The sequence below is a fragment of the Telmatherina bonti genome (assembly GCF_933228915.1).
Source record: "Telmatherina bonti genome assembly, chromosome: 3".
Taxonomy (NCBI): Eukaryota; Metazoa; Chordata; class Actinopteri; order Atheriniformes; family Telmatherinidae; genus Telmatherina; species Telmatherina bonti.
In genome coordinates this window covers 28,624,042-28,636,339 of record NC_136621.1, presented here as the reverse complement: position 1 = coordinate 28,636,339, position 12,298 = coordinate 28,624,042, and the positions used below count along the sequence as shown (strand labels likewise).

Here is a 12,298-nt window from a genome sequence, read left to right as displayed (position 1 = left end):
TGAGCTTTATCAATATATGATATGTAACTAGTATACATCAGAAAAAGTTAAATTTATATCTTGTTTATTTGTTTTATACCTCCTTTAAAAATTCTAACTTCTTTATACCCTTATACCAGGGTTACCGAGTGCCACCGTCATTCTTTGACCTTTTGTATGTACCTTGTTACCCAGGAAACACAAACACAACTGCTACTGTGCTCAGGAGGTTTTGAGTGGCCTGAGGCAACCGGTTGCTGTGGTGAACTGTGGCGATGGCTCTCAGCGGCTTTTTGTCCTGGAGAGAGAAGGAATTGTCAGGATACTTGACCATAACCTTGAGCTCATCAAGGAGCCCTTCCTGGACATCCACAAGCTGGTGCAGAGCGGCCTGAAGGTAGGAATACATTAGCCTTCAAAATGTAAGTTTGTTGATAAATGTACAGTGTTAAAATGTTAATGTGGATGCCATTTCAACACAGTTGTAAATTGTAGAAGCAAACAGATGTAGCCAGTTGACGGCAAGACTACATTTCCCAGCATTAAAAAGCAATAATAGAAAAAAGTTGTCTATTGCAGCTTTTATGGTGAATTTGTAGTTCAGCATTTTCAGAGACATAAAAGATATTAAAAGAAAAGAAAAAAAATAATTTATTGCTCTTTTTTGGAGCACTTAATGTCCCGTAGATACACTAAGGAAATTTGTGTTGTGGTTTGAAACTGGTTCCTGAAAAAGTTGCATCCTTTATAAGTTGGGTTAGGAAAGAGTCCTTCTTCATATCTGTACCCTCCTTGAAATTTAATGGAACAATAAAGTAAGCCATTTGAAGGATCTGTGACACTTGAACTGACCTTTGGAAAGATTAAATGACAGTCTTCTCAAAACAGCAGCCATTAAAGATTCTGCTTCACAGTAAAAACTTAAGAGTTTTTTCATCCATAATGCTACATGATCTTAGAATTTAAAAATTGTTCAGTGTATTAAGATTGCACTGGAGATTAGATAGCTGGGATGTTTGGGAGGCACACTCCCAGACAGGAAGTTTATTTCTCTTACATGCCCCTTGCTCTTCCACTAACAAGATGGTTTGATTACAAGGAGTCAAACGGAGCAAAGCATTGAATATGCAACTACCCCCCACGGGATCCACTTCCTGCTCTTCTCAGCTCTCTTATCATAATTAAATCCAAACTAGTTGTAGAAAAAGTGACTATTATGACAATTAGATGTGGCTCAATCCCCTCTTGGTCCCAGGAGTCCTATTCTGTGATGTTGGCTGCTGGAACTGACTTAGTTGTTCACGGACAGAACCAGACGCGGGCTCAAGTATTTACTCAAAGCATCAACAGGATGGAGCTGCCTTTATACAAAGAGAGGATCCCTGGCACCCAGGAGACAGGGCAGATAGCCACTTTATCAGCAGCCCCACGCACATGCTTTGATTGTAATGTTCTGTGTTTCCTCTTGCTTTTCTATCCTCCTCCTGCCCTCAGTCCCCTGGTGCCAATTAAGTTATACTGTACCGAAACAATACTGTCTAATGGTGTTGTCAGCTATGGACTGCATTGTGGGTGTTCTCCTAAAATTGAGTCTCAACATTCCAGCCCATATCAACTTGCCATTCACACAAGCTAGCCACACTACCCATCATGTCAATGCCTTGCTAAAATTTGTTTAATGTAGCAAGTTTACACTTTTTTTCTTACTGCCCAGTTAGAACTAAAACTTAGAAAATATATCAAAAGGAGAATTTTAGAGGATATTGAAATGTGATTTATTTTCCAGAGATAAATGTGGAACCTTTCAGGTCTGATTGTTCATCTTTTAGTTAGTACAGGTTAAATGCTATTAATTCCTAATTAGGGAAACATTGTGATGGAGACTTGTGGACCCATCACCAACTATTGCACAACAGTTCATTTTAATGTTAACTGAATGATTTGTAGAGTTAATAGGCACACTGATTTGTTGTTTTATTAAAACATTGAACAAATCAAACATTTAGGTATATATTTACAGAAGGGGACTGGCCATCCTATCTGTGTGAAACAAAACTTTAATTTGTATTTGAGATTTCAACAAACCTTTTAATATTTTTCTACCTTTTTCTGTTTTCTTAAACATATAAAATGAAATATTGACAGGTAATGGCAGTATTCACCTCTTGTTGTCTTCTTGGCATGAAAGGTTAGATAAAGGAATGAAGTAGGCCCAATTACCTGCTTCGGAGCTTTTTTGGAGCAAACCATGGTTAAGAGGACAGTATAAGTAATTGAGAATATTTAAATGTTTATGTAAATTATTCTACAAATTTACTTATTGAATTATTTATTGACATGTATATATGTAAATATTCTTTGTTTTGTTTTATTGGTTGTTGATACATGTAGATGTTTTTGAGCTTTTGTCCAACCTCAATGTGCTGTCCCAGCCAATTATATGCTGCAGAAGGGTATAAAAAAAAAACAGTGTTGCTCGTTGGAAAGTGATGATGGTTAGTGATACACAAGTTTCATGCCTCTTTGTATACTTTTTGTCTGACTAATTTGCAAACTTCCAAAAATGTTCCATACTTTCCTGAAGTGTTCTTCGTTGGATTGGATGTTCACTTTTGCCATACATGAAATTGCTATTATTTACACTGGATTAGTCACAATGGCCCTTTTAAACTTGAATTGAGAGTTCCTCTTTTAAACATTGTGTGCCCATGAAACAGCATTCAAGTTAATTGTTCTTTAATCTTAGAGCCCTTATTAAGTGTTTTGCATATTGAAGAGACATTTTGTTACCCTCCTATTTACCTGAGAGTGGAATTTTAGTCAACATAAGCCACAGTTTTATTTTTGTAAACATTCAAACATTCATGAAATTTCTTTTGTTGGAGAAATGCCCATGGGTCAACTGGAAAAGAATGAAAGGTTCGTGATAAAAATGCATGTGCCAAGATATGTCACTAGAGCTCAGAGAGAGATACCTCTGTGCAGTATGTGTCACTTTCATTCAGCCGTGGTCAGTCTTTAATGTGCTGTGCCGTGAGTTAACAACCACCCCTTATCCCTGCCTGCACACATATTCCCTGCTTTCTGTGGAATAATGCCAGAGGTTTTACAAGGCCAAAACCAGAGCCCCAAAAAACAGAATTGGAGGGTATAGAAGAATGTAGAGGCAGGTGTTTGGGGAAAAATGAAGACATAAAGCCTCAAGAGAAATTCATTCACAACCCCTGCATGAAATAATGTCAGAAATAAGACAAATATATTTAAGGGAAAATATGTCTGAAGATAAAAAGCCTTCATCACTGAAAAGGTTTGTTGGAGGTTTGTTGATGGCAGGTGATATAAATATCATAATCTGAAAATTATTTCATTACGATAATAAGGGTCTTGCAGTTTAAATTTTTTTTTATGAATTATTACATGAAATATTATAACTGAATCTTTTATCTTAAAGCATATGTACTGTGGATAAGAAATTTTGAACAAATATGCAGCATGACATCACAATTTAGTGCACACATATGACACAAGGGAGAACAAAAGTCCTAAATTTTAGCTGAGTCCATAACTTACACTGCTGAAAATTCATTTTACCGCTGTCATTAGGAGAGACTAGCAGTTTGTTCATTGTCAGAATGAGGTTTCTTTTTTTTTTTTTCTTTTTTTTTTGAGTCATGCCAGGAACATCTTACCTACTACAGCTGTTGCAGCAACAGTCAGTACTGTGAAAACTAGGGTTTCTATTTTGTCTTCATTTGATCAAACTATCTCTTCACGTTGGCTCAGCAGTAGAGACTCTGCCGACTCAGTGTGTCTTACAGCTCTGTTGCCAGCTCTGTTGATGGCCTGCTGCTGCTGAGCAGTTGGTCATTAGCAAGGGAGCTTCTATTTCAGCCAATTTAACTATTGTGTCCTGGTGGTCCCCTGCTCCTTGGCTCCTCTTTGCCTTCCTTCCCATTGCAAGTTTATTTTGGGGATGTGGGTTACTGGATCTTTTTCCATCATATGGGTCCAGCATGTCAAGGTGTAGCAAATCTCAAAAAACCCTATTAAATGTTTACTTCAATTATTTGTTAAAAGTATTGACAGTTGTCACTGAAGTATTTTGTCTTTTGAGTTGTGGATTTCTTTGTCATGTTATTTTAGAACAGTTTTGGGCTAATAGACAGCTCTATAGATTATCATTTTGCCCTTTGTTATTGCTTGCCTGTACTTGGAGTACCTTATTTTTCTTTTCCCACATGGCTTGTGTCACTAGTGTAGCTGACTAAGCTGGACCTAATGCAGTCCAAACAGAGCTGGAGATCTGGTACACAGATTTATTACATTTCTTGGCCTTTGACAGAGACTACACCTATCCAGACTCATTTCAAACCGATCCCTTATATTATACTTTATTTGCCATTTTGACAGACTGTATCTCAAGGTTAGATGTGCCAGTCCCTGCGTGTTGCTTCCGTTTTTTACATTGGTAAAAGAAAAAAAACAAAACAAAGGGAAAAAACTGCCGTTTTGGAAAGATACATTCACACAGGGATCACTGTAAAAACATTTGTCACAGCTAAGCTTAGGAATCTGTTCATTCTTTTGTCAAAAAATAAAAAATAGGGAGGTAGAATACAACATAAAAAGGCTGACCTGGCTTGTGTTGCCTGGGGTATGAAATGCTATAGCTGATTATTATAGCTAACTATGATGGGTAGACCACCAGAGTAGTGACAACTGATGAAGCTGCCTCCGGGGTGAGACAAAGGTTTACATATTACACAAGCAATTTAGATGTTTTCTAAACATGTTGCCAAGACGGTGGGAGTTGGCAGTTCCCTCCTTGTTTAGGTTCCCCCCCTCCTTTAACTCCACTCTTAACACCCCCCTCATCCAAGTCTCGAATTTTGCTTGGATTTTTCTGTGAATCAGGAATGAATGAGGGGACGGGGAGCAAAAAGCACCGACTGAAGCACTCACACTTTTGTGCTCTCTATGAACTGTGAGTGAGCTCATAAATTCTTTCAGCCACTCAGCGTAACATTCACAAATATCCCCAAAGATTACACACACAAATCATCACACAGTGGAGGCCACCGGGTGGGTCTGGGCGTCACAGGGCCCCCCGACCCTATGGACAAAAGAACATAACTAGACTGCAGAAAAGGCTCTGCAAAGCCAAGGAAGTTGTAGAGAAGGTGCAGCTCTGTCCAGAGTCAAATGTTTTGTTATTGCTGGTCGTAGTATACTCAAGAAGGCTGGTGAAGGTGAGAAACGGCAGTGAAAAGAAAAGAGGGAATGTGATAATAGCTGGGCTGTGAAGGGGAATTTGATGGACAAATATAAAAGGGGATCAGAAAAGATGGAAAATCAAAGGAGGTAGGGGGTCATACTTTGCATGTTAGTGATGATGAAGATGACCAGTAGGGGTGATTCCAGCCCCACACAGCTGAGTAGAAGCCAAGCAGGGACATAATTAACTCCTGGATCTTTTGTGTTCCTCATCTGACTGCAGGGTGGAGATGAAAGGGGTCTACTAAGCCTGGCATTCCACCCAAATTACAAGAAGAATGGCAAGCTCTATGTCTCCTACACCACCAACCAAGAGCGCTGGGCCATCGGACCACACGACCATATTCTCCGTGTGGTTGAATACACTGTTTCAAGGTAACAGGAAAAATGTGTGCCAAATCTACATTCAAAGATTTGTCTCTGCTTGAAAGAGCCAAACACCTCATCTTCCTCAGTACTACCCTAACAAATTTCTATTCATGTGTTTTTAACACAGATTTCATTAAGAAATGCTTTCGTATTGGATTTATTGTTTTGAAGCATTTTTTGTTCATAAACACAACAAAAGGCCGTTTTTTATTTCAGTTATAGGCAGAAGTAATGTGTAAAAGTTGGTGAAAGTCACATATTCTGGTTTTCAACACATTTTCTTTAAGTACTTTATTTGAAGGCTATGAATATTATACTATTAAAGCAAAAAAAGTAACCGAACTGAAACTTTGTGATCACAAAATATTAGATCTATAGATTACTAAAGGTCAGGTCACTGATATCGATTTCTACCTGTAGCCATGGCAACATAAAAACAAAAGCCATACAGAAATGGCTGCATCTTGTTTAAAGATGCATTCAGAAAAGAAAAAACTAGAATTTTTGACTGATGAGGATATAAATAATAGGCCAAACCTCTAAGCAAGCTAACTGTAAGCCTTGGTTTACAGAGCACCTGCAACACTCTTATAATTGCAGTTCTTTGCCTTTTCCTGTGTTTGTACACCACGTTCTTTCATAATGACCTATGTTTAAGAAAACAATGTTTTCTCACGAACGTATTTAGGTGTCACATTTTAATTCACATAATCACAGTTGTATGTTTGACTTAATGTGCTAATCTTAATTATATGTCTTGGCTGCAGTCTTACAGCTGAGACTTTAATTTATGGATCCAACAGAAAAATGACAGTTAAAAAGTATATGATGGTCTTTAAAGAGATTTTTTTTTTATCTTTTGTAAGCTTTTTTTTTTTTTTTTTAACATTTAGGACTACCCAAAATACCATCATGACATATTATGACATTCTTGATGATGCTTTTAAACCAAATTCTTCTGTTACACATGAAATTGTGCAACATTTCAAAGGCTTTAGGACGTCCTCACCCCAGTTTTTGCTGCATATTTCAGAAGTTTTTACATATAATTAATATTTGGTTTGCTTTGGTTTGTCAGCATCTCTTTTCCTTTCCTCTGTATGATTTTAACCGCCAGTGCAATTATTCTGTGTTGTAACTCCATACAATCAGACTGTAGGTTCATTAAAAAAGTCTATCTTTAAAACATGATGCTGAACTTCATCGGTGCTTACGGTTCTAGGCCAGTAATGTTTCAACTGCTTTATACATTTGACTGAAATAATGTTGTAGACATTCCTTATAGGTGTTAGTGTTTTTATTGTACTGTAAATATTAAGTAGTTTTTACACTATGTTTACAAAATCAGTAATTCATGATTTCAACAGAAAAAACGCCAACCAGGTGGACACCAGGACAGTCCGAGTGCTAATGGAAGTGGCAGAGCTGCACAGGAAACACCTAGGAGGTCAGCTTCTGTTCAGCCCCGATGGTCTGTTGCACATCATTCTGGGAGATGGCATGATCACTCTGGATGATATGGAAGAAATGGATGGACTCAGGTGAGGTTAAAATATATTTTTATGCTGTTGCCTGGCTCAGGTGTGAATGTATTTTCTAGCTTTTACTATTATAAGACATTTTTTGTTTGTTTTTTTATGTAGTGATTTCACAGGATCTGTTCTAAGGGTAGATGTGGACACAGATATTTGTACATCAGCCTATTCCATACCACAGGACAACCCCTACTTCAACAGCACAAATCAGCCACCTGAAATTTTTGCACATGGATTACATGACCCAGGCAGGTCAGTAAGACATCTGTTGTGCCTTTTGACCAGAAACACAGAGGAATCAGGCAGTGTGTTTCTTCTTTCTTTAAACAGTTGCTACTACAAATGATTGAAATTTTTACAGCTGTATTTCTGTTTTGTGGCATATTGGTGTGAAGACATGAATTGCTTGTTGTACATTAGTTTGTGTCTTCCTGTGTTCTGTAGATGCGCAGTGGATCGACTTCAAACCGACAATGGGAGTCTTGTTGTCCTCTGTACAGATGCCAGTGGCAAAAACACATCAGCTGGACGAATTTTAGAAATAACTAAAGGGAAGGACTATGGTGAGTCAAGATCTCCTTGAGAGTTTTTTTTTTTTTTTTTAAAGAAATGGTAATATGTACATTTTCATGTTTGGAAATAGTTCATTGGTTTGCATTGTTAACAGCCCGTGATAACACTGAGTGGCCTTTAAAGCAACAGTATTTTTTTATTGGCACTACATCTTAAACATTAAATGAAAATGCATTAAACTCTTGGAACGTGTTTCATATTTATTCATGTGAAAATGACAAGTTTTTATTAACATCTTTCATTTTGAAAGGACAGTGTTTTGGCAATAATTTCAGAAATATGGCAAGTTGAGTGCAGAGACACTAGCTGCAGTTAGATGATGCACTTTTGATCTCATTGAAAGAATGAGAGTGAAACTGTGTTGAATAAACATGCAAACTAATTTGAGCACAGGGAGGCAGGTGAGACATGATCAGAGCAACAATGTAGGCAGGTCTGAGTTCCTGATAGGAGCAAAGAAATGAGAATAAGACAAAGCTGAGGCAAACAGACAAATTGAATTTCAGAAATGTGTAGTGTGTCGTTACTTCTGGATAAACCATCAATCTGGTGATGACTAGAAGGCCAAGCAGGTATAAATACTGCACTAATCACAGGTAAAATGCAAAGGTCCTGGTTGCTAAGGAACAGACACACCCAGCACAGCCACACACACACCAGAGCACGGACAACAGATCTGATATAAATGATCTGTGTATAAATGAGTTTTAGAGCTGTCTGCACCAGTCACTGTGTAGATGGTTGGATAGTGCAATTGAAAAAAAACACTGAGAGGGTCTATTTCTTCTCACACTGTGAAAATAATCATTAACAGCAGTGTTTTCTCCCGCGCTCTGCTTATTCTACTACTTCTCACCAAAAAAAAGAAAAAGTACAGAGAAGGCTGTCTTTGCCTCAGTGATTGATTTTTAGTTGTGACCTCTCATTCCAAATTAATTTTTTGCCCTAGACTGTGTCCTGCTTGGTGTAATGCCCGATGCAACATGTTAGCCAGACTCTGAAATGATTGCAGTTGAAAAAATGAGCACATCAAGCATTGGTTCATAAATTTAAAGTCTAAGTTCCATTTAAAGTTGCCTACTAAATCAACAAAAATTTATGATTAGAATTTTTTAAAGATTATCCTCAACATCATACTTTTTAAATAAAGGTTTAGCTATTTATTTTCTAGTTTTTTATGAATTCATCTTGTGAGCAAGACAGCTATTATGTCTGTTATAAAATGAAGTAAATGTGTTTTGTGTTTGATTTCATAGCTAACAAACCTACACTTCATAGATAAATATATCAATAACTAGTTCAGTAAATATTATGATATAAACCAACCCCCTACAGTGTATGTTAGAAGAGCAGAAATAGATTATCTGACCTTGAAAACATTTCTTTTGTCATACTAACAACATGTTTGTTACTGTAACGATTGATTTAGCGATCAATGACAATCAATCTCTTTACAGAACATGAGCCCTCTGTCTATGACTTACAGTCCAGTGGAGGAGCACCACCTGTGGGGGGCTTCATCTACAGAGGTTGCCAGTCTAGAAGACTCTACGGCAGTTATGTGTTTGGTGATAAAAATGGGTAAGTTTAAATGAAAAACATTTTTTTTGTGAATAAAAATGTATGTGTTTATTGTTATGCAATAATTTAGTCTGCATGTATAATTTTTAAGACATTCAAGTGGATTCATTCTATTAACATGATGCCTAGTTTATATATGACTTACTGAGTTGAGCACGACTTTTTTCTAAACCACACATAGAGAAAAATCTGTCCCTTGCATGGACATGTGCCATTGTAAACAAAGACTTCCATCCACGTGGGGGAAAACAAGTTTTGTGTTACTGTCACCACTACAGCATGGCCCATTGAGTGTAAATGGAGATTAGACATCCTGCCCTGTGCTTTTCACACTTTTCTTTGGTTTGTAATTCATCCTACTTTGCTGATGTCAAACGCTGACGCTTGAGTAAGCAAAGGAAGCAAACAGTATTTGGGCACACTATCAGGAGTTGGCACTGTGTTTGAAACAATGTGTGGTCGGTAAGTTCAGTGTCTCATTACAATTTGGGAGCATATTGTTGTGGCTAAGTAAAGGCTCCAGCATGGTGTTTATTTTGAAACTAAAAGCTGAGGTCTTAAATAACACCATGTGGGCTGTGGAGTGGAAAAGGAAGATGGGTCATTGAACCATATCATGAGAAGTAAAAGTTGTCTTTGTTTCCAGATATCAACTGTAGCTTCGGTGCCACACTTCAGTTCGATTTCTTTTGTCACTTGACAACAATTTTTACAAGTTCAGAAAGTGTCTGTGAAACATTATGTGAAGAATTATCTATACAGGATCATTCTATAGATTTGACAGTGGCAATAATGCAGTCTTCTTTTTTCTTTCCTTTTTTTTCCCTGTCTTAGTAACCTGCGGATCCTTCAGAAGTCTGCCTTTTCAACATCAGCTAGTGGGGAAGAATGGCAGGAAAAAGCTTTGTGCCTGGGCTCAACTGGCTTCTGCAGCTCTACCCTTGTTGGACACATCTTAGGTTTTGGAGAAGATGAACTAGGTTAGTAATGCAGTCAGGAAATCTACAGGCCATATCATCTTAGATGTCCAGTTTAGCTGTCAGGTCATTATGTGTCTTGCCAAGATATTGTTGAAGCTCCTAAAGGTGTAAACTTTAACAGCATGAACCCTTAAATGTTTGAAAAGTTTAAATGATAGATGTCAAAACTTTGGTAAAAAATTTTATTATATGTGTTATATGTACTGATGGTACAGATTTTGATGTCAAAGAGCAGAGTTTTACAGAGTTTTATCTCACAATTTATCATGTTTAATTATGACACAAGGTAATGCATTAAATTACCACCAGGGCCTTTAAAAAGTCCCTGGATCCAAATGCTGAACCACATCATCACCAATATGAAATTTTGAAATGGTCTTAACATGAAACCAGTTACTTTCTTACCTAAATCACACATTACCAGGAGGTTGTTGAGAACTGCACACTTCCCTCTGAGTTGGTTGTCATTTCCATCGGATAGCGTTGATACCTCATTGTAACTATGAGGAATCATTGTTTTAAACCATCTACAAGGAATTGCTTTGCAATGCAAGTGAGACTGGTTATGATTGATTTGTGGACCTCCAGTATTAGGGTACATGTCTGGTAAGCTGAGGTAAGTAGATTAGTGATTTGTGATATTTTTACTAGTTGGACCTCCACCATATACTTGCACAGTTATTAACTGTCAGCTCTGATGTTTTTAATTAAAATGAGCACATGATATTTATCGTACACACATCCATTAAAAACGTTTGATCACAGTTATTGCCAGGTTTTGGAGTTATTATATGACGGGGTATTTAAAGACTCCTGCATTTGATCATGCTTTGCAAGCTGTGCAAGAATTGTGTCCCAAAGAAGGGGCCCCACAGACACATGTTTACAATTTGTCCCCTTATGGAATTTTCTTGCAGGCTTGTTCCTCATTAAATTATCCGCCTGTTTCCCAGTCATGAGTATCCAATTGTCCCATTAAACTCTATCTTAAAGTCCTTTTGGCAAGAGCAGCAATGTAGAAGCCTTTAGCAACACTTATTGTCTATCGCTTCATGTCTTGTCATTTCATCCACTTGTTTGCTTGTCTTGTCATTTCTTATTGCTTTTAATTTAATGATTGGATATATGAGTAAATGCAAGCAAACAAAAGCGTTTCACATAAGAAACACTAATAGCCCTTTTTTTTCTATCACTGTTCCTCTCTTGCAGGTGAAGTCTATATTATAGCAAGCAGTAAAAGCATGGCACAGTCACACAGTGGGAAACTCTACAAGCTGGTAGACCCTAAAAGGTACAGTCAAAAATTCTTTTTGGCTAATTGTGGGCTATGTAAGTTAATCTTTGCTCAATAAGAAAGTGACACTTCAGAACTTCCTGTTACAGAGCAGCAAATGAATCCCCTTCCCCCTCATTCATGCTGCCTCGGTTTTGCGGTGTATAAATTCAAGATCTGGCGCTTTTCACTGTAACTGACTCTCATGAAACCATGGATCATAGATGATTACATTGTACAGCAGAGACATCTTTTTTCCACTCACTTTTACCTTCAGTCCTCTGTGCTAACACATACTGTTGTGGACTACAACAGTTACACTATTCAGTAAGTTGTTTCATGACCACCTGCCCTGGCAAACAAATACTGAGCTGCAATTGAAGGATACAGTTTCAAAATATTAGCGTTAAGAATTGCTCGTAGCAAAAATCAGCTGTCTGTGTGCTCCTCAGTTTCTCTTGCCTACGGGTTATTTACTCAAAAGAAATGACAGTAGAAATTATTCTAGATTAGTGGAAGTAAAAGAAACAACAGAAACACCTCAACATCTTTACACACACACACACTAGCAGAAGTCCAAATATAAGAGGGGGGCACATTTTATTTTAACAAGGTATTAGCATACACACCTAGCTAACTGTGAGTGGTAAAAGTCAATCTCTTTAGGTGTAGTCTTAATACTGAAGTAGTTGAATGTTAAATAACTAAAACATGAAGGGAAAATATAACTTCAT

At 37.4% G+C, this 12,298-nt stretch overlaps 1 protein-coding gene across 1 annotated transcript in view; it reads left to right on the top strand.

Moving 5' to 3' along the window:
- hhip (hedgehog interacting protein) overlaps positions 1 to 12,298 on the top strand; it is a gene marked incomplete at its 5' end in the record, with an annotated part of 33,024 nt that overhangs the window by 11,977 nt on the left and 8,749 nt on the right. The window contains 8 exons of the mRNA XM_079261411.1: positions 175 to 376; positions 5,477 to 5,628; positions 6,990 to 7,163; positions 7,266 to 7,409; positions 7,602 to 7,720; positions 9,188 to 9,311; positions 10,146 to 10,291; positions 11,501 to 11,582. Coding sequence (XP_079117537.1) covers positions 175 to 376; positions 5,477 to 5,628; positions 6,990 to 7,163; positions 7,266 to 7,409; positions 7,602 to 7,720; positions 9,188 to 9,311; positions 10,146 to 10,291; positions 11,501 to 11,582 — 1,143 coding nt within the window. The remainder of the gene's footprint in view (positions 1 to 174; positions 377 to 5,476; positions 5,629 to 6,989; positions 7,164 to 7,265; positions 7,410 to 7,601; positions 7,721 to 9,187; positions 9,312 to 10,145; positions 10,292 to 11,500; positions 11,583 to 12,298) is intronic.